The sequence below is a fragment of the Cornus florida genome, unplaced genomic scaffold (assembly GCF_030987335.1).
Source record: "Cornus florida cultivar Cherokee Brave unplaced genomic scaffold, ASM3098733v1 CherokeeBrave_3.0.0_Hap2_Chr01, whole genome shotgun sequence".
NCBI classification, from domain to species: domain Eukaryota; kingdom Viridiplantae; phylum Streptophyta; class Magnoliopsida; order Cornales; family Cornaceae; genus Cornus; species Cornus florida.
The window spans coordinates 72,276,644-72,299,638 of NW_026775571.1; the positions used below are offsets into that span (position 1 = coordinate 72,276,644).

The 22,995-nt window shown below is 33.5% G+C and overlaps 1 protein-coding gene and 1 pseudogene across 1 annotated transcript; both read right to left on the bottom strand.

Annotated features, from left to right (window-relative positions):
• Nucleotides 1–13,192: 13,192 nt before the first annotated feature.
• LOC132274518 (UDP-glycosyltransferase 92A1-like) lies at nt 13,193–14,735 on the bottom strand (annotated as a pseudogene).
• Nucleotides 14,736–17,439: 2,704 nt separating this feature from the next.
• On the bottom strand, nt 17,440–19,104 carry LOC132301485 (UDP-glycosyltransferase 92A1-like). Its single transcript, XM_059798763.1, has one exon. It carries the CDS (start codon nt 19,097–19,099, stop codon nt 17,597–17,599), a length of 1,503 nt encoding a protein of 500 aa, XP_059654746.1. The 5' UTR covers nt 19,100–19,104; the 3' UTR covers nt 17,440–17,596.
• Nucleotides 19,105–22,995: the final 3,891 nt, after the last annotated feature.

Sequence of the window (22,995 nt, forward strand, 5' to 3'; positions counted from 1 at the left end):
ATTTGGATTATAAGGTCAAACTCAATGTTACTCCACTTGATTGTTAAAAATATTATATATAGAATATTAAACATTGACTTTTAAAACATGAAAAGTCACAAACCAATTATTTATTAAAATAACTGCTTTAAATTCTAAATAATCATATTAATTTTGAAAGAATGATTGATTGATAACCATTAGAAAGAAATCTAAAAAGACACAACTCTTAAGTAATAGTTAGTTAGTAGTTGTAATAGACCACCAATAACCTAATTTTAAAAAGGTAACTCTTAAAACATAAAAATACAAATAAATAATTTTTAAATTTAAAGATCTACTTTAAAATGTATATAAATTTTATAAATCCAATAAAGCTATAGATTTATAAATAAATAAAAAAATATATAGTTTAAATGTGTATGAATATTAAAAATTTATGCAACATTGGTACTGATCATTAAGATTGGCAATGAGAGAAAAATGATTCACCGTTCACTTTCGAAACAGAAAAGAACGAATTTAAAAATGCAAATGAAAATATATAATTAATAATTCATAAAAGATTTATAATTTATTCTCATAGGATTTACAACATAAAACAACTAAAAAATTATAAAAATAGTAGAACAATAAACATTACACAATTGTTTCTTTGTTTCAATACTTTAAAGTTCTCATGCTCTAATATTGCGTCTCCTTCTATAATGTGAGCACTTTAAAATTTTAAAAAGAAAAAAAAAAATTGCCATATGAATTTTATGTGCAATAAAAGTAAGAAATAATAAAAAATTAAAGAAACTCATCTCATTTGTGGCTCTTTAGTGTTATCTATTTTCTTAAGATGGGTAATGCTAATATATATATATTGTGTATTATCAAAAATTATCTGAAACTCACAACGTAAAATTCTAGTAACACAAGAGAAACAGATTTCTTTATTAAAAACATTGCAAGAAACATACCTTCCAAAAAATAAGGCTAGCTTGAACATTAAAAAAAAATATATGAGACAAGATCTTTTTACATAGACAAGTAGAAAGGGAGACATAGTTTGTAACATGAGTTCAACTTAGACATCATTTATATAAGATATATACAGATTTTTGGAAAATATGAATGTAAAATTGACATTATATAAGTTTTAACCAACAAAGTTCTACAGTCGTGAACTTTCAATTTTCAAACAAATAACTTAAAACTGAAACGACACTTATAAAATATTTAAATCAAGTATATATTATTATTATTACCAAAAATTGTATATAAAAAATACAAATAAAATTAACTTGTAAAATTTCAGACAACAACTTAAAACTGAAACAATGCTTAGAAAATATTAAAATCTAGTATATATTATTATTGCAAAAAAGTGTATATAAAAAATACAATTAGAATAGACTTTTATAGGGTAAATAGATATACCATAATTTTCATAACTAAAATACAATACATATAATGTAAATTTATGACAATAAATAAATTTCACTTATAATATCAATTTATATATGTTAGACAATAATTTATTTCTATCCCTCCCTTCAAAAAAAAAAAAGATTTTTTTATATTTAAAGTTTATTTTATTATTACATTTTTTTTGGGCTCATGTGCATACATAAGAGACTTTATTAAGCTCATTACAAACAACTAAATTATTTTCAGAATTACAAGTCTAAAGAGAAACTTTATCAAGAGGAACAAAAAAGGCAATTGAATTATTTGATTTTATAAAAAAGTTAAATTATTATTTTGCCAAATGCTTGGATTGCATACACGGAGTATTATTAACTATCCTAATTATAGTTGCATCCAGTAAAAGAAGTTTTTCAAAGTTGAAGTTATCGAATCGTACTTACAGTGATGATGTCATAAGATAGATTGAATGGATTGGCTATAATAGCTATTGAAAAATATATGTTGGAGAACCGTGATTGGAATATTTTAATTTATAATTTTGGAGCTCAAAATGTAAGATAATTAAATTTACCTTGATATGAAGTTGAATTTTGATTTTTGTGACTAAGAGTCTGTTTGGGATTGCTTCTCTATCCCTTAGAAGCGCTTTTATTTTGAAAATTTGCATTTATCTGTTTGGTAACAATTAAAAACGCTTTTAATTATAACCAAATTTAGTTCAGTAAAGCGTTTGAATGAAGTTAGAATTTGAAATTTTTAAAACTGCTTCATGAGTAGAGGTTAAATATTTTAGGTAACTATTTTTCACTAGACAAATTTGTCCTTTTTATTTTTTATAACGACAATTATATCACTTCCTTAATAGTGTTACTACTATCAACTATGATAACATCATATTAAACGATTTTACTGTAAAATTAATAATAGAAGTGTTTTAAATAAATTGTTACCAAATAAACTAAAAAATAATTTAATTGTGAAAAATACTTATTATAATGTGTCACCAATCATCTAGCATACTTTTTATTGACCTCAATTTTTTGACAGCTCTATTGATAAAAGAGTTTTTTTTATTCCAACAGCAACCCCAAATGGGCTTTAAGTTGTGTTGAATATTTTTGAAATTTTTTTTTGATATAAACTGGATCTACTCTTTATAAAACATTAAAATCGAATTATGTTTTTGTGTGTTTTCAATAATAATATATTTTATGTATTTATGTCTCATTTTAATGAAAATTTCTCACTCTTATAAATTTTTGCACGTGTCAAAACTTAAAAAAGACCTCACATTTGAAAGTTCGCATAGGGCCTCTTAAAATATTGGGAATGCTAGGGCCTCGTAGCCAGTGATATCTCATTTACTTCTTGGATGATGAGGGTTAAGTCTCAATAAAAATAATTGATGTGTAAGTTTCTTGTCAAGGAATATATATATACACACACACACACACACACACACACACACATACGTACATGTCTATTATATTATTTTATATTATTAAAACTATGTAGATTTTGTATTTTTTTATGGACAAGTTACTCTGAAACCCTGTCGGATTGTTTCCTATTACTAAGGCCCGTTTGGTAATTATTTATGTTTACAATTTAATGTTTAACATGTTTGTTAATATTATTTTTGTTTATCAATTATATAAATTCCCTTATATAATTATGATTCACACATGCCAATTTTATAAATGACAGGGAGCTAAGATGCAAAACAAATATCATCCTCAATAACTTTAGATAACCAAGAGGGCCATCCATTCAACTGAATATCAATGTTTTTTTTACGAACACTCCATTTGCTAAGGTTGTGAGTAACCTTGTTAGAGGATCTAAGAGTCCAATGAAAAGAGAATCATTTATGGTACTCCAGCAAGATGTTGCTTGCCCTCAACATCTCGTTGTCCTTCGATAACGCTGTCAAAATATGAGAGACAAAATACTGAACAATATATATATATACACTATCTATATTAGTTGGAAAGGAAGTGAGTCAAACAATGAACTTATCTTTGTATATTATGCGGTCAAATATTGAACTTATCTTTGTAAATCAAGCCAAAGAATAAGAAGAAATTCAAAGCTTCATTCTTACATTCTTTTGGTGGGGTCTTCATAATGCATATCTTGAATTATACTTAAGCAATGAGTAATAAGATAGTGAACTTATCTTTGTATATCAAGCCAAAGAATAATAAGAAATTCAAAGCTTTATTTTTACATTCTTTTGGTGGGTATTCATAATGGGTATCTTGAAATATTATTTAAGCAATGAGTACCTTCCGAAAAAAAAAAAAAAATTGATTAGAGTAGCAATTTGTTACCTGAAAGCGAGAAATAATATATTATTTGTTTGAAACTAGTGTTGAATTTTTAAAAAACAGTTTAAGGTTAACAAACATGTTTTTCTGTTTATTATTTTTAAAATAAGACAAACATTTTTATATTATCAAACAATGTATTTATTTATCGATAAACAAAAGTTACACATAAACACTTTTTATGCTTAAACTTAAATGATAAACAATAAATAAAAACGGTTACCAAACGGGGCCTAACATATTAATATTATTTTTGTTTATCATAATAGTTAGAAGAGTTAACTTTAACTATAAATTTATCAAAGTTACCTTAATTTTAATACAACAATATAAAATATCATGTTGATGTAAGCAAGTCGAATTAAAATAAGAACAAAGCTTGAGTCATGCGCGTTCATCCTCCCCAATGATGTGGCCCAATAGAATTTCAATAAGTGTCCATAATTAAAAGTTAAAATTAAGATGGGTATTACCCATTTATTCAGGTTTAACCCATTTTTTTCTTTTTCCTTCTTGGTTTCATTTCTCTCTCCATCTCAATCCCTAATCCACCGCTTTCCTCATTCCTCCTTTCTTGGTGGTTGCCTCCATATTCCAACAAGAAGTTTTCGGCGAAGCAATAAGCCGGTTTCTTCTAAGAAACTTGCGGGAATAACTTGCAGGCCAGCAACGGAGCACCACAAGCACCAATTTCCACCGGTCGAAATTGTGTCAAGGTTGGGGATCTCCGATAAAGACGTTGGAAGTTCACCAGTGAGGTCGTTGAATGCAATGTCGAGGAAAGCGGCAGCAAGATTAGAGATTGAGATGGAGAGAGGGAAAAAGAGAAAAGAGACTGAGAAGGAAAAAAAGATAAATAGGTTAAACCCAGAAATAAATGGGCAATGCCCATCTTAATTTTATTTTTTATTTAGACACTTGTTGAAATTCTATTAAGCCACGTCATTGGGGAAGATGAAGTTCATCCTCCCTACACAGAACTCAAACATTGTCCTTAAAACAACCCATTGGCTGTAAAAACTCTCATTAGTCAATCTCTTTACTCCCTAATTTCTCTCTCTCACCTCTTCCTCACCATTTCCACCGCCACTGCCATAAACACAACTACAACCACTAACACCATAACCACGACAACCATAGCCACCACCACTACCTATCTCTCTCTATCCTCTTTTATTTTTCTTTATGTCTTATATCCGCCACCGATGCTACCATTTCTGGCCAAAATTACATTCATTCCTCTTCCTCTACGACCATCACCATTCGTCTTTTGAGTTTCAATGCTAAAAGTAACATGCTTACCAAAGTCACCCACTTGGGAAGCTAGTTACCAAAAAGCTGAGAATTATTTTATCTATCGACAAATTTGTTGATTTCAAAGGTGGAAACACAAACCCATATATGATTTTGGCTCCAAATCTTTGTTCTCAACCACTTTAATAAGTTGAGCATATGGCCACAACCACCACCAACATTAAGACCTTCCAAATCTACCATTGGGATGCCAAGTCTACCATTGGGATGCCAAGACTACTTTACCAATATAAAGGAGTGTATGTCAATGTATGTATACGTCTATAGGTAAGTTTCAGGTTTTGATTTTTTGCATATGCGCCGTGGGGGGGAAGAGGGAGAGTTTTGAATTATTGGTCAATTTGTTTTACATTTGACCTTAATTTATGGAAATATCTTATACCAATCGATTAGAATATGTCAAAAATTAAACAAGTACAGAAGCGTAATCAAGTTACCTCAAAGTAGCTTTACCTGAAGAAAAAAAATGAACCGTCGGATGTTTTGTGTGCTTTTTTCGACTCCTTTATATCATGCTGTGGAACTATGCTACAAATATAAGCGTAATCTTCGAATCCATAACCTAAAAGCTTTTCTTGATCTTTAAAAATAATTAACAGAGAAAGAGCATATTTTATGTGCTAAGGCTTGTGCGTATCTTGTCTTCGAATACATAAACTAAAGAATATAATATATTTATATTATTTCTTTCTTCAGTCTCCGAATAAAAATATTAGACAAGGAAAGTTACTAAATTTAATCTATACTTTTCTAACCAGGTTGGGCTCACCAATAGGTGCATGACGCTACCGTATATCTTTCTTAAAATGTCAAATTATTAAAACAATTCATTCAAGCTAGTGAACCATGCAGCCGTCGATAACACCTGCATGTGGGAGCTCTAAACTAGTAACTCATAGAAAGGCAATATAAAGACATCAACCCTTAAGTAAAATATAGGGTAAAATGCAAAAAAAAACGACCCTGAACTATGGGGGTTTTGCAACTAACCTCCCTGAACTACAAGAAACCCCCTTGAACTTTGAATTTGTTGTAATTTACCCACTCAAGCCACCGAAAAAGGAAAAAGATGAAGATGCCCTTCTAATAAAACGACGCAATTTGACAAACAATATCAAACCAACTGCAGACCCTTTTCTTATTTGAAGACCCAAAAACACTCTATCTCTACTCATCCATGCCCAGCCGTGCTACCACCCAAATTCATCACCTCACCAACAATAACCTTCATCATTAAATCAAACCTTAAACGCCCTCCACGTCATCTTTCTTTTCCTAAATTATAGACACTAATGGTGAGCTTGGTTTTAGAGTTAACAAATTCGGCCATGGACTCGGCCAAGCCAGAGAAGTCTCCGACGTCCATCTGAAGTGACTTGAGGTTGCGGGAGTGGTTGGAAGAGGTGATGAAACAGTTGAGGAGTTGGACATTGAGGTAGATGATCCCGAATTCGGATCGGGATTGGAGGTTGAGGAGGTTGGTGACTCAATCCGAGTCTGACTCGGAAGTGACAGTGTTGAAAATAGTGGTGAGAGTTATAAGGAGGAAGATGAGATGGGGGAAAGACGATTGCAAATATATATGTAAGAGTGTAGAAAGAGAAAGTCGGTTACTATCGCCCTTGCCAGATCCGGCCATTCAAGAACCCAGCACTGGTCCGGCCTCAGTTCCTCTCCTCTTCATAATGGCGACTTCCCCCAACAAAAGCTAAATCACTCATCTTCTTCGCCTCCAACGAATTAAACCAACCCGCATGCAGTGTTTTTTTTCTTCTTCATTTTGACAATAATTCATATATGCTCTCAAAATCTTCTTCTTGTTTTTCTTTTATATTTGCTTTGACAATTTTAATACAGGGACATTTCATAAAGATATCAAACTTGGGTTTGAAGATATTAGTGGCACACATTGTCTTTTGTTTTCAAGAATGATATGATTGTAGTGATCCTCAGCCAATTAATTCTTTTTCTTTTTTTTCTTTCTTGTTCTCAGTTTCTCGTCTCCAAAACATATTAACCTTGGCTTCATTGAGCTCTTGATGTCAGTACACAAACAAGCATGAAAAGTGTAACAAGTTCTCCATACAGCTTCTGAATCCGAACGCAACAATTAATTAGGTCTTGGCAATTAAATCAACTGTGTATTCAATTTTTATTAAGAAATTAAATCAAGTATTTGAGTTTTGGATGTATATATATAATCACAAGCAATGAGTGATGGGCTATTTTTTAACTCCCAAAATAAGATGTTCATTCACCAAGATTAACAGTCGATTGAGCACCAAGAACACCAACAGAAAACCATATCAAAGTTCGTGATTTGGGTTTGTTGTAGGACTGGGATATTGGGGTCTAACAGTTGAAAATTAAGGGCACTCTTGTCCTTTCATGCTTCTAAGGGTAGTATGGTCGTTAAAAATAATTTAACAAATTTTAACTGCTAAATCTCACCAGACGTTGGCCAGATGGGATGATCTGCAACTTTTTGCGTAGTTCAGGGGGTTAGTTGTAGATTTTTCCATAGTTCAGGGTTTTTTTTTTTTTTTTTTGCATTTTACCTTAAAATATATAATGTCTCGTTATACCCCATGTCCATCTAGTCACATTGTTTCAAGCATTTCTAATCCTTCTAAGAGTTATGCTTAACAACTCAAAATGTAGCAATATAATCACATTGATATTGCATCTCACTTGAGGCAACATAAGTTGTAGATGGTGAATATAGAGTAGAGTTGTGGCTCAAATGATTTTCCATTCGCCCTCATATTACATATCTCAGAACTAATCATTTTCCCAGCAATGTCCCTTAAGGTCGAATCATCATACCTCTTTATCATATTGGTTAAGTGCTTCCTCAAATTGGTCGAGTTCTTTTAACCACATAAACTTGGGACTTTCTTCGTAAATATCATCAAGCTTTTTATGAAATTTAACATTAGAATCACGCATTTTCTCTAACCCTCCGTTAGATAATAAGAGTCGGATTGGTAGTTCCAGTAGGTATGCATAACCTCTTTTTAGATTTATTTCCGGAGTTTCTGTTATCTCCCCAAAAGTTTTAAGGCCTTGCTCTCGCATTTACAAAATCAGATTCTCTGTTGAATGCTTGGTCACAATTTTAGTGTCGTTTGTAACATTAGTCAGGTACCTAACTTGGTTCTGCACTTTCAACAATTTCCGTTCAAGAATTTTTAGCATAGACATCTGAGCAAGAAAATTATTTTCTTGTTAGTAGTCATGTATACAAAGTAACCAAGAAATTCAAATATCTGCAATTTAATTTCATTTTTGACCAACTTGCCTTCCTTTTCTCGTAGAAATCCAGTCTTATAAGATAGAATTTTATGTAAGAGAATTAAAGTAGATCCTTCAATGAAATAGTAATACTATGTGTAGGTAGTGATTCAGAGAGATCAAAGTCCTGGTGTTTGTAAATTAATCTCCACCATGACAAGTGTGCTTGTATGGTAGGTCATAAATTAATAAAATTGACTTTTACTTTATAGAGAAGGATCGCACAGGATTCGCCCCAGTTTCTAATGTGGTGTTGTGTGTGTGCACATGTGCCTATGATGTTTTTCTATATTTGTACTTCTCTCTTATAACACTTCCAATCTCCATATTGCAATGACAAACATATACAATCAGTTTTCATTTGAATGATGTGAGATATATATTTTGTAATAGGCTAATTTCAGTGTAAAAACAAGTCCGATCGAGTTGTAATTTTCAAGTTTCAAAATCAAGATCGAGATTGGCTACGGAATTGAAGAATTGTTTGTATTTGATAAACTAAAATCTACGAAAAAAGTATGAACAACACTTTAAGAAGTCAAGTCTTACTTAGGACACTATACATATAGGTATGTTCTTCAGAGTTACCGAAATAGGGATTTTTCCAAGTGGTTAAAACCTTCCCATTCAATTCTGTCTGTTGGGAACCGGTACTAACTTATTCTACTGGTTCAAGAACCTTTGCTTAATTGAATCTTTATATTCTGACACTATGGACCGATTCCACATGTGACTTCCGGTTTATAAAGCTGTTGCAGATTAGGTTTTTGTTTCCTTTCTAAACTTGCTACTTGGTATAGAATTCTTTCCAAAAGACTTATCCACAAAATTTACCTTTTTCATATGCATATCTAGGTCTTTGAAAGTCTATATAAACCTTGATTTACATCTAGGTTAATATGGCTTTTGCATTAATTCTTCTGATTATGTAAAAGCCTATTTGAGATATATACAGAAAATCAAATATGATTTTTCTATTTTTATTCATTGAACACACGCATAAACACAAGAGTGATTTTAGAGCGTTGTTCAATTCTTGATCATGTTAAAAGTTTATTGAATATTGCATCAACAACGATCAGAGAAAAATAGATCTATTTCTTCTATATCAAATTCAGATCTTAAAGAAAAGGGGTGAAGTGATCACACTTTAAATGGGTCAAAACATTCAAAGAGTGTTGTTTGATCTACCAGCAATCCTTCTACAGAGATCAAAAATAAGTCTGGAGTCAAGAGCTATTAGACGGGACAAAGTCCATGTACTTTGTTTCAAACATAGTGGATTGTTTTGCTCTGGATTGCACAGTCCACGAGATTTTTCCCGCAACAATTGGTTTAATTGATCATTAATTAAACCAATTGATTTAATGTCTAGTGTCATCTCTCAAACTTTATTTGATTTAATTTACTTTTATCTTATATTTGATTAATTGATCATTAATTGCTAAATTAAGTAAAGCTAATTAAAATAGAAAGACACATATTTTATCTTTTCTATTTAAAAACTTAAACTTCCCATAATTATCTTCCGCTGCACAACTCACGGATGAAACAACAAGCAAACAATCTATTTCCAATTTTTTTTAAAGAGGTATTATTTAGTGATGAATTATTTTGTGAAAAAAATGAGAGAGAAAATAAGGAAATGGTTGGGTGGATAAAAGAGGAAAAATGTGGAAAAGAAAAATGGAGGGGAAAAAGTATTGAAAATGAAAGACAAAAAGAAAATAAAGTAAGGGGAAAGGAAGAAAAACTCGAGCGTTGGGTTATGAACAAAAGAATGAAAAACCTAAGCGTCGAGTTATGAAAAATAATGGACCAAGTATCTTTAATTATAGGAGATGAGTCCTAGAAATCAATACCGAGGGGGATGGGCTAAGCCCTAAAGGAGTCACCTCCTGAGGTAACCCAACCTTTGTAATTGGAGATCCCATGAAAAAGGTTCAATGTGGTACAAAATATCTGTACTACGTGACTCATATACAACACTTTATATTTTGGAAGTGTCTCTTGAAAATTCTCTCTTACCCATCCCTAAAACATAATGTTATTTGATGTGACGTTAGGAAGGGCATTGCCCTGAATGAATTTGAGGCGGGCATACTCTCGTAGGGTATATGTCACATATATCCTACGAGGATTCACTTTAGTGAGTGTCATCAAGCCGCGACTATGGGAATTGGGTTGTTCTCTAGAGCTTTAATGAGAAGTAAGATATGAGCGCATGACCATCAATAGCGCTAATCGGTGTACTAAATCTGTAGTCAATACTATATCTGTGATATGTTTAAGTTTAGGTTAAGGGGTTGGATTCAAGACATTGTTCACCCATATTCTTCAAATGGAGACTATCAAAACTAAGTGTAGGTTTTCGACTGATAAACATCTATGCCTATTGCATGGTATTAAAATTTGTCCAATTATGTGTATATATTTTTTATGATTTGATTTTTATTAAATAGGGAACTGTCAGGAATATTTAATAAAAATTATGAATATTATTAAAGTATCGTTGTTATAAATCATCAATATTACTAAGTATTATTATTATTATTTTATTTATTTCCATTATTACATCATTTTAATTATATAATTATGATATATATAAGAGGTGCATGTTGCAAGTATATAAATAATGCCTTCTACCGTACTTGGTGTGAGACACTCTTGGGTGATGTGAGTGGTGTAAGGCAGTCATTCCTCTTTCTTGATTCTTTAGATACTATTATATTTATAGAGTATTTTCATATTGAGTTTGGGGCAGCTTTGATACAAGACTGGTACAACATTGTCTTCTGTTGACATACTCATAAAAGAGTACTACCGGCAGAAATGGGTTGTATCTTGGAGACGTAATGGTTCGCTTGCACCTGCATATAGGGAAGCCATACAACTTTAGGACAATGCTTGCATGCCTCACATTATCCAGGACTGTCCTTTCCTACTTAGTTTATTATAATTATTTTTCTATTTTAATTTCTATTGATGTCTTAAATTTCTGTTGCCGAGATCATTTGTGTTGTATAAATTTTATGACTCATTGTGGTATCCATGATTTGTTCATTATCCATTTAGTTGTATTTGGTGTAAATAATCGATTAAAAATTATTTAGTTAGACAGTTCAATGCAAGTATTTGTGTGAGTATCTATCACAAATAATTCTCTCTCTCTCTCTCTCACCTGCTTTCGGATTGAACTAAAAAATGGTAGACCCTTATTGTCAATTTTTTCATTGGACCCTTAGATATTTAAATTAATAAATTTAAATGAGCTAGATTAATAGCTAGTATTATTTCAATTTTATTTAACAAAAAGAATTCTCTCTCTCTCTCTCCTCTTCCACCAATTTTGGAATTGACGTTAAATGATGGATTCAAATGGATGTTTGGACGTCCCTCATCCCATTCTTCACCTCTTTCCCTCCCTCCTACCAAACAATTTTGAAAGCTTACTTCATCCCTCTTCATTTCCCTCCTTCCTTCCTTCCTTCCTTCCTTCACTTCTACCAAACCACGAACCTTATTTTCAGGTATTATTAGCTCGGGATGGGTAAAATAGATCAAATGAGTCGAGCTAAAGTTTCACTAGTATGACAAAAAGAAATAGATTAAAATTTGAACACTAATTCTAAATTTGGCTCTCTAAGCTCGAACAGTTGCATGTTAATTATTTGATTTGACCAAGCTAATCGAGCTCTAACATTCAAAATGGATTCAACTCAATTGAACTTAATTGCAGCACGTGAAATTAGTGAATAAGAACTAAAATTTATTTGAAGTAAACTTACCATGTGACAAATTAACAAAACATATTATTGTCATTAATTCACAAACTAGTACTATAAGTTAAAAAAAAAATGTTGCATAATGTTCTAGCTTTATAATTATTAGCTTCTCATCTTGTTGAATCTTTTTGCATCATCTAATATGTTTTGCATCATCTTATATGTTTTGCGAAATGGCATAATTATAGCTTTATAATTATTAACTTCTCATCTTGTTGAATCTTTTTGCATCATCTAATATGTTTTGCAAAATGGCATAGTGAGTACCAAATGAGAGAAATTAATATCACTGTCAATTGTGTAACATAGAGATGGTGTTCTTCACTTTCAAGGCATCAATAGTTTCTCTCTCCCTCAACAAACTCATCCGAATTTATACGGGTTAAAAGGGACGCGGCAACATAATCAGTCTGTCTTGTAGAACAAATTCACAGTTGATTAATTTGTTGTGTTCGTCAATATCCTTCTGCTCATTCTACAAGTATTAGTTTTATATATATATACTTTTATTACATATATGTGTTTGAATGAAGACTCAAACTGCTCGCTACTCACTTTAAACTCTTCGAATAGTTCATAAATTTTGAATGCATGCAATAACCAGCAAACTACATGCATTATTTAAATTTAGGCTTCACTTATTATATGAGAATACCCTAAGTCATACAATCCTTTATAATGGGTGTCACTCTCATGTTTTGGGTGCACTCTCGTTCAATTTTTCACCATTTATAATTTAATTTTTTTGTTTTCTCGCTTCAGCTTTCAAATTCGCTCTCACTCCCAATTTAGGGAATACCACAAAGCCATTGTCAGTTGACTTTTATGTGCAGGCCTGCAAATTGGGAATACCACAAAGCCAATGTCAGTTGACTTTTATGTGCAGGCCTGCAGGTAGTGTGTGATCGACTTTAAGCACACATTCTTCCTGCAGGTAGTTTTCCACAGATGAAATTTAAAAACCAATGATATATTATCAACCAAAACACATAAGCTCATAACAAGACATTTACGCCACAATGATCATCAAATACGTACTAAACAAATGGTCCCAAGCAATTGACAAAAAATAATCTAGTTTTCAATTAAATGATTAGTAACCCTTCCTTCTCTCTTATAGTGAAGGGTAGCTATAAAATCATCCAGTGCTTGAAGAGAAGACCCCTTATGACCTCCCTCTTCTCTCACTGCTGCTCTTATCAACTCTTTAATTTCAACTGCCTTTTTCTTCATTTCCTCTCCTTTCCCTTTCTTGTCCATAACCGTTTCTATCACCTTCTTCACTTCCTCCTTCACAATACTACCCTCCACTCCTCTACTCATTTCCACACACACTCCCATATCCTCCACCAGCATCTTAGAATAATAGGGCTGCTCGGCCGCCAACGGCCATCCTATTATGGCCACGCCTTGGCTCAAGCACTCCAACACCGAGTTCCATCCGCAGTGGCTGAGAAACGCCCCGGTCGATTTGTGTGACAAAATCTCCAGCTGAGGCGCCCAGTTGTGCACCAACAAGCCCTGTCCGGCCTTGGTCACTCGTTCTTCGAACCCTTGTGGTAACCATTCGGCTCTGAATTCGCCTTTCAAGTCGAAACCAACAGGAGGCCTAATGACCCATATGAATGCTGTGCCACTATCTTCCAAACCCTTGGCTAATTCCATCATCTGCGTAGCATAAATCGTGTTCTGGGATCCAAAGGAAGTGTAAAGAACAGATTGTTCTTCATGAGAGTCAAGCCACTCGAGACATTTCTCAGGAGATATTCCAGGTTCTCTGCCAGAACACTGATGAGAGACGTGTGAATTTGTCGAACAAGCCAATGAAGGGTTGAGTACGGATTGAGGAAGAAGAGGACCAATTGTCCAAACAGTAAGTTTAAAATACTTCCTAAGAATTTCTAAACCCAAAGGCTCAATTTCCTCTACTGTGTTGCACAACCACCCACAAGAGCCTAAAGAAAGCCCAATCTGTGGTTGGAAAAACCGAGACCAAATATCGGTACCATCAGCGGCTCTCAGGAATGGATGGAGATGGGATAGATGAAATTTACATCTATCAGGAAAACCTGGTACCTGAAACTCATCGGTTTCAGTTAACCGATGTGGGAGGTTCTGCCACAGAGAAATATAGGCTGCACTGCCGTATGCACCAGCAGTGCTAAAACAAACATTGACAATTCCAAGACTTTTGGCAACCTCATTGGCCCATCCAAAGAAAGGATCAGACACAATGCAAAGTGGAGGCCTGCCTTCTTTCTCAGCTATGTCCGAGACAAGTCCTCGGACAGGTGCTTTGAGGGCTGTTGAGGCATGATACAATGCTATTATTTGATGCAAAGACAATGCCTCGGTGTTTTCGGTGTTGGGTGGCAAGCCATGGTCGGCGCTGTTGAAGGAGTGTGACAAGGCGGATTTGGGATTGGGAGAGTGAGGTTGCTGTTGATGGGTCTTTGGAGATGGTTGAGTGGAGGTATTTGATGTTGAGAGGTGTGTTGGCTATGGTGATTGTGAAGCCAGTTCTTTGATGGATATGCTTTGCCAGAGCCAAGAAAGGAATGAGATGGCCTTGTGCCATGAAAGGTAGCATCACTATGTGTTCCCGGGAGATGTCCATCTTTGTTTCTTTGGTTTGGTCTGAGTGAATTCTGAGACTGCTTGGTTTGAAATAGGGAAGCCCTCGGAGTAAAGAAGGGTGCGGGAACAATTGCTCAACTTGTATGGCCTACATAACATGTGAGTGTCATCTAAAAAAAAGGGAAAAGGTAAATTGTATTAAATCATGGTTTAAATGCCAATAGGCATACATACCTCCAAGGGGAGGAGGTATTGGGTGCGCTGGCACTTACTCATTCTAGGTTGTGCATGTATAATTCGAATGAGCCAGTGTACACTCAGAGCACTGAATATCTATTAGAGAGTTATCCAATTATATTTAAATACTGCAGGTGAATGACTATCGAAGCCGGTGAATGCAAGTGTCCAGACCATCACAGCTGAATGGTAACTGAGCAATGGTGGCAGGTGATCAGGAGGGTGGGGTGGTATTACGGTGGTACGAACTACAGGTGGTGGTGGTGGTTTGGAAACATAAGGTAGGAAGTTGCATTAATTTCAAATTTTACCAAGTAGTTATATACAATAAAAGTGTTTAGGTGAACCATATAAATAATATTGATAGTACAAGGTTTTTATTATTATTATTATTATTATTGCTATTGTAGTTAATCCTCAACTATAAGTTTGATTGGTGATGGTGACATAAATTAATTTATCAAGGGATGGTATAAGTGTAAGCGGGGGCAGAGCCATAATTTGAAAATAGGGGGGCTAAAGAAAAAAATTCAAGCAGAGAAGTGGGGAAAAAAAAAAAATTAAGTAGAGAAGATGAAAATACAAAAAATAATATCACATCATGCCAAACAGTTCCTAAATCTTCTTTAATCTTCAGTTCTAATTTGTTTGTAGACTTATTTTTTGGGCTTGACATTTATCATTTATGTTTTGATTATGGATATTGGGTAACTTGGGCTGGGCTAGGTTGGACTATGGCTAGTAAAAATAATAGTACTAATTGTTATTATTATTATTTTTGACCTGGGCTATAGCCCAAGTTAGCTCATAGGAGCCTCTGCCTCTGCGTGTAAGTAAAAGGACTTGAAAGGCAAAAAGGTGTGACATATAAATTATATTTGTAATTGGTAAATTTCGTTGTCAAAACGAATCCTATTGAGTTGTAAGTTTTTTGTTTGATTTGTCAAGACTCAAGATTGGAAGTGGAATTGAAGAAGTGATCGTATTCATATTTTGATATATTCCGTGATGATGAATATAATGCCTTAGGAGGTTATTTAATTTAAACAAAAATCGGATAAAGAGCAAGTTGAACCTATTTATGCCCCTCTAGGCTACTTATCCATATTATATTCTACAACCATTCCGCATTATGCAATTCACAATTGGTATTAGAGTCATCCTCTATACAATGAGTTGTTGTGAAATAATTCTTTAAAAAAATCTGTTTTTGTTTTCAAAATTTTGATATGAATGGCATTCTTAGGAAAGATGGATCTATTCAACTTACTCCTTTGTTTGATGGTGACACATTTGTAGTGATTTAAGGTTTGGTGGATCTTTAGATTATGATTATGTTCATGCATCAATTTAGGAATTTATTTGTGTATGATATTTAATTATGTGTCGATGAATTTCGTGTCTAAAACAAAATTTATTGAACTGTAATTTTTGTTTTATTTTTAGTCTTGGTGTCCGATCGAAGGGAAACTACAAGAGAAAACCAGTTTAGACATACTTTGATTCTCGATGAGAATATCAATTAAAATATATATGTTGCTGAGTGAGGACCCGTTGCACATATATTTAAGTTGGGTCAGGTTAGCAAAATTAGGTTTTTTTTTTTATTATTTTTTATTTTTTTAAATATAAAATTTGAAAATTTGCAAAGTCCAACACGTCCTACTTTTACCGACCAGTTGCACTTTATCAAATGGTTTTCCAAGATTTTCCTTAAGTTTGGAAATGTCTAATCGGTCACACTAATCAAAATTCTCAAGTTTTGAAATCTGGAAAAGTCCAACAAGTTACACTTTTTTTCTGATATGTACAGGATTTTTAGTTTTTGTTTCCTTTTTGCACTAAACTCGTTTGATACGTCCTCAAAGATAACCTTTATAAAAGCTTTCCTTCTCCATGAAAAAATACAAAGCTTAAAGATTATTATTTTTACAAATAAAGAGGGTTTTTTCACATAAAATCATCATTTATTTTTCTGTGTCTTTGTTTATTTGAGAAGACATTCATACTATTACACATAAGTTAATTAGGATATTATTGTCAATATGATCAACGACGTACAGAGTTTTTTAAGATTATCTTATTTGGTCAAAAAGTAGGATTTTATTTATTTTTCTTTTATCTTCATGTTCATTGGGAAGGAGTATTCAATCGCACTACGAAGGGGACAAAGTATTCAATGAATATTTGTGTTCTTCCAACAATCCTTCTTCAATGATTGAGGAATAAACCCTAAAGTTTGCAGCAAGGGGATGAGGAATCACAAGCCTGCGTGTTCAACAACTAATTTTTAGTAGAATGGAGTAGCTATGAGCTTGAGATATTGATTGTTTCACTTGAAACTGTAGAGTCTCCATGGTTTTTCATGATTGGGTTTTCACAAAAAAAATATAAAAATAAAATAAGAAAAAAACGAATAAAAATATGATTAAATTGAACCTACACACCCCTCTAGTTTATATTAAATCAAACCTCAGCATCTATTTCAGATAAAGCAACTCACAGCATACCATATTAACAAACAACTATTATAACGTGCAGTACTAAAGTTGATAAAAAGTTTTTTAAAAAAAATCCTTTTTACTAAATTACATTCACTCATAAGATGATCAGGATGAAACAAAAACAAATGGTCCCAAGTGAAGGACAAAATTAATCTAGTTTTCAACCAAATGAGAGTCCCTCTCTCTGAGAGAGAAGGGTAGCTATAAAATCATCCATTGCTTGAAGAGAAGACCCCTTATGACCTTCCTCTTCTCTCACTGCTGCTTTTATCAACTCTTTAATTTCAACTGCCTTTTTCTTCATTTCCTCTCCTCTCCCCTTCTTGTCCATCACTGTTTCTATCACTTTCTTCACCTCCTCCTTCATTATACTACTCTGCACTCCTCTACTCAGCTCCACACACACGCCCATACCCTCCACCAGCATCTTAGAATTGTAGGCCTGCTCGGCCCCCAATGGCCATCCTATCATCGGCACGCCTTGGCTCAAGCTCTCCAACACCGAGTTCCATCCGCAGTGGCTGAGAAAAACCCCAGTCGATTTGTGTGACAAAATCTCCAACTGAGGGGCCCATTTGTGCACCACCAAACCCTGTCTGCTCCGGGACACTCGTTCTTCGAACCCTTCCGGCAACCATTCAGCTCTGAATTCACCTTTCAAGTCAAAACCAATAGGAGGCCTAACCACCCATATGAATGCTGTGCCACTATCTTCCAAGCCCTTAGCTAACTCCATCATTTGGGTTGCATAAATTGTGTTCTGGGACCCAAAAGAAATGTAAAGAACAGAGTGTTCTTCATGAAAGTTAAGCCACTCGAGACATTCCTCAGGAGATATTCCGAGTTCTCTACCTGTGCGTTGGTGAGAGACATTTGAGTTGAGCTTGGACTGAGGAAGAAGAGGACCAATTGTCCAAACAGGAAGTTTTAAATACTTCCTAAGAATGTCTAAACCCAAAGGCTCAATTTCCTCAACTGTATTACACAACCACCCAAAAGAGCGTAAAGAAAGCCCGAGTTGTGGCTGAAAAAACCGAGACCATGCATCAGTACCATCAGCAGCTCTCAGGAACGGATGAAGTTGGGATCGATGAAAACGACAAGATTCAGTAAAACCCGGTAAATGAAACTCAGCAGCTTCGGTTAACCGATGCGGGAGGTTCTGCCACAGAGAAACATAGGCCGCAGTGCCGTATGCGCCACCGGTGCTAAAACAAACATTGACAGTCCCGACGCTGTTCGCAACCTCATTAGCCCATCCAAACACAACATCAGACACAATGCAAAGTGGAGGCCTGCCTTCTTTTTCAGCTATGTCGGAGACGAGTTGTCGGACAGGCGCTTCGAGGGCCAACGAGGCTTGACAAAAAGTGATTATTTGATGCAAGGACAAGGCATCCGTGTTCTCGGTGTCCGGTGGCAAGCCGTGGTCGGAGCTGTTGAAGGGAAGTGAGACCAGACGGAATTTGGATTGTGAGAGTGAGGGTGTTGATGGGTCTTTGGAGATGGTGGAGTGGAGGTAGTTGATGTTGAGAGGTGTGTTGGCTATGGTGATTGTGAAGCCTGTTCTTTGATGGATATGTTTTGCTAGAGCCAAGAAAGGGATGAGATGGCCTTGTGCCATGAAAGGTAACATCACTATGTGTTCCTGAGAGGTTCCCATCTTTGTTTTGGTTGGGTCTGAGTGAGGAGAATTCAGAGACGGCTCGTTTATTGTGACATAGGGAAGCGTTAGTGAGTGGACAAAATGGACAACTGTCATGCCTACCAACCATGGAGAGTGACACCTATCTAGGGATACGATGACCTTCATGTGATCTGTGCCTGGTCAAATCCATCGACATCAAAATCATGTTATTTGATTCGGTGGAGCACGATTGAGAACAAATTCAAGGACTAAGCGTGAAATGGATAGAATTAAGATATAAATAATATAAATTTAAATTAAAACGCACACAAAATATAAAAGTAAAAATGCACTTAAAATATAAGACTGGTATTCGTTAAAAAAAAAAAATTTATTTATTTGATCAGTATTACCTAGATTTTATTATTATTATTTTTTTTTACTTAAAAATTATAGTGACCTCTTTAGTAGATATTTTTTTTCCCCACAAAACGTGTTCACTTTTTTATTTTTAATTATTTTAAATATATATATTTTTGTAACATTATGGATTTAACTTTTTTATATTAAATTTATAAAAAATAAATTATCAAGTGAATTTATTAAAAAATAATAATAATTTATTCACTACTAATATAATTAAAAAATATTAAAAATCATCATATAAGTTAGATTCCCATAAAGGGAATACTAATATGGTTTAAAAAACATTAAAAATAATCATATAAATTAGATTCTCAGGACACACGGGAATACTTCGATTCAATTTTATCAATGGAACATACAATTTTATGAGTCAACCATCTGTTTAGGTGTACCCTCCAGCACTAACCCATTCTTCTTCTTTTGTTTTTTTTTTTTTAACCTGAGATATGGATCATATGTGTGTTTTTTTTTTTGGTTTTTTTTTTAACAAAATTTAAATTGGCAAACGTGAGCAAAAGTAGATGTTCTCCGATGTATTTGTTCGTTAAAGACGACGAAGATTTGTCTTATATATCTGAGAGTGAGTGTTTGTAATTATGTCATATCAATGAATTGTGATTTTATAATTTTACCAAAACAACTGATGGGACATGTGAAGACTGAAGAGTTTGGTTCGTCCAAGACTAGAATTCGAGAAGGGTTGTTAGTTGGTCACTGTTACAAAATAATACAAAGTGTGAGGTAGTTTTATACAAATGCAAGTGCCGCCTAAGTGCGTTGGATGAGATGTATCTTAGATTCTTAATGGATTGCCGAAACTTGTAAGGCTCCTTTGGATCCACGGGGGGCTTAACGGGAATGATAACATATTTTTTGATTCAATTTATATATATTTATTTATTTTATATAGAATGAGAGTTTTTTTTTACTAGAATCGGCCAAACGAGTAAGACTCACTATTATATTGTGATATATTCATTTTTCAGTCAAATAACATCATTTAAGGCTTCAAAATAGAATTTTTTGTCGTATAAAGACTATAAGAGGCATGTTGAATATTTCAGGATTTTTATTCGTTATCTAAACGAATTGGGATTGCTTTCATTTTTTTTTATTTAGTAGTTTTTATTACTTAAATATCTCACTCTATTTTTTTAGAATTTTTAAATAATTTTTTTTTTTTAAGATTTTTTTTTGAGTGCTAGTGTTTTTTTTTCAAAGAATAGATTTTGTTGTGTTATAAGATTTCCTGTTGTAATTAGTTTTCTTTAGCTTTAAGGTTATTTTTCATTATAAATACATGTAATGCAGATAACAGAATTACATATTCAATTATCGATACAATATCATATTTTTCATTAGTATATATACACATCTTGTGAAAGAAAAAGAGCCTATAAAATCTAAGGTGGCAGATGTTAGGTTTAACAAACTAGCATTTATTTAGAACCATGCTTTCTTAATGAGGATTAGGAAAGAGTCCGATTTGCATGACTTGAAGTTTAAAACCAACACAAACATAAACAGGGAACTAAACTAACTAACAAGTAAAAGCTTTCATCTATTGGTGTAAAATTTCAGCAACTTAGTGTTCATATTGGGATTGCATGCCTAAAAATCAATTATCTATTAATAAAATCGATAGGTTATTAATAAATGTAATTTATTATTAAATTAAATATTCATGCATTAAGTTGTTTTTTATTTTTTTTATTTGCATGAGACGCGCACATCACGGTTTTTAAATTGCATTTTAGGTGACTTAATTGAATCCATCTATTTTTTTACGACTTGCCATTGTTCATCATTGATGATAAAATATGTACACTTTTATTTGTAAGATTGTAATATGCTCGACTTTTTTAACATGAGATGTTTTGTTCTCAACCATGATTATAAATCAGTGTGTTACCATGCTAAATAGTCTTTACTAGATCATCACAAGATCGATAACATAATAAAAACTACTAAAGCATTAGCCTCCAAATCCTAAGAGGTTTATGTACGTTATCAAGTTTTAGTGTTGTCATTTTGATTTATCAATGTGATGTAGAACAGATTGTTGATAATTTTGAAGTTCACTTAGACCATTAAAATGTCAAGCTAATCAGTTTTTACCTGAAAAAGCCTTAGTACAATAGAAAATGGTCTAACTCGCAAATCATAAGTAATTGGTTTAGCCAATAGCAATTGGTTATATCTGGTTAATTATTTTGAATATTTGAACACGTGTGTGTATTGATTTTGTCATGATAATCATAAAGTAAAAGAGTAAGAGACTGGCATACCATATATACGAGGGTACATCAAAAATTGGATATTCAAGGACGTAGGTCTTAATTGAGACTCCAGACAATATGTTCAATAATGGTTGGAGTATATAAATTGAATTTTTTTAAAAGATTTTTTTTTTATAAATATTTTTTATGCTGAGATGTACCATAATACCAATAAGTTGACTCAAGGTCTCACTAACACTAACAATTTCTTAGCAAAGGAAAGATGCATGTACTTAATGCCCTGCACAAAAACAGACACGCAAGTCAAGTATACATAAACAACAATGCATAATTGTATATGTGTAATAATATTTTAATTTATTAGTGAGATTAGTTAATCTATTTTAAGGTATTCATAGAACATAATAGAACATTCAAATTATCCTCTAACAAAATTAGAACTTTAAAACAAAATTGTTTTAATTCAACCATCTCTTTTTCCATTTGTCTAACAAGAATTGGGGGACCGTTTATAAATTTCTATGAAGCAATTGGATCTTAAAGGGCAAAAATAAATCAATTTATTTATATAGTCCTTTGTGTAGATTTTCTCATATTCAACGAGACAACAAATCCTTAATGATGTTTCACGTACAATTAATTTTCTCCACTATCAGTTTCAACCCAATTGACCCTACTGTCACGGGCTTAGAGTTTCAGCACCACTCTAGCTGCTCCCGTGCGGCACCAAGATGTTGCTTCCACTCTCGCAAGTACTTGGTCAGCCTAATTCCCGTGCACACCTTAGCCAACACACTCCCCTCGTGCGCTTACTAGTGTCGTAGTTGCACTCGCCCTCTCCTCACTTGGCTTGCACACTCACACACACTAAGACACTTAAGTTGGCAAGGAAAGAACACTTCTATTACTTCAAAGAATGCTTTGTACAAGGCTAACACTGAAGCTCTCTACAAGGCTCTCAAGACTCACTCTAGGACTTGTTGTCTACAAAATGAAGTCCTACCTCTATTTATAGGCATCCCCATCCCCAATGGACGGCTAGGATGCATTTTAACCGATGGTGGAGATCGATTCTCTAGAATCTTCTCCCACCTTCTTCACACTTCCATACTTATCCATAAATATGTACAACATTCTAGAACTCTCCATACTACTACACACAACTCTGGAGAAGTCTAGAACCTTCCACACACTTCTACATATTTCTACACATATCTAGAATCTTCCACACAATTCTAGACTACTCCGGAAGACTCTAGAAACTCT

Bases quoted from the DNA above. Each gene is read 5' to 3' on its own strand.
- LOC132301485 (XM_059798763.1), bottom strand. From the start codon at position 19,099: ATGGGAACCTCTCAGGAACACATAGTGATGTTACCTTTCATGGCACAA.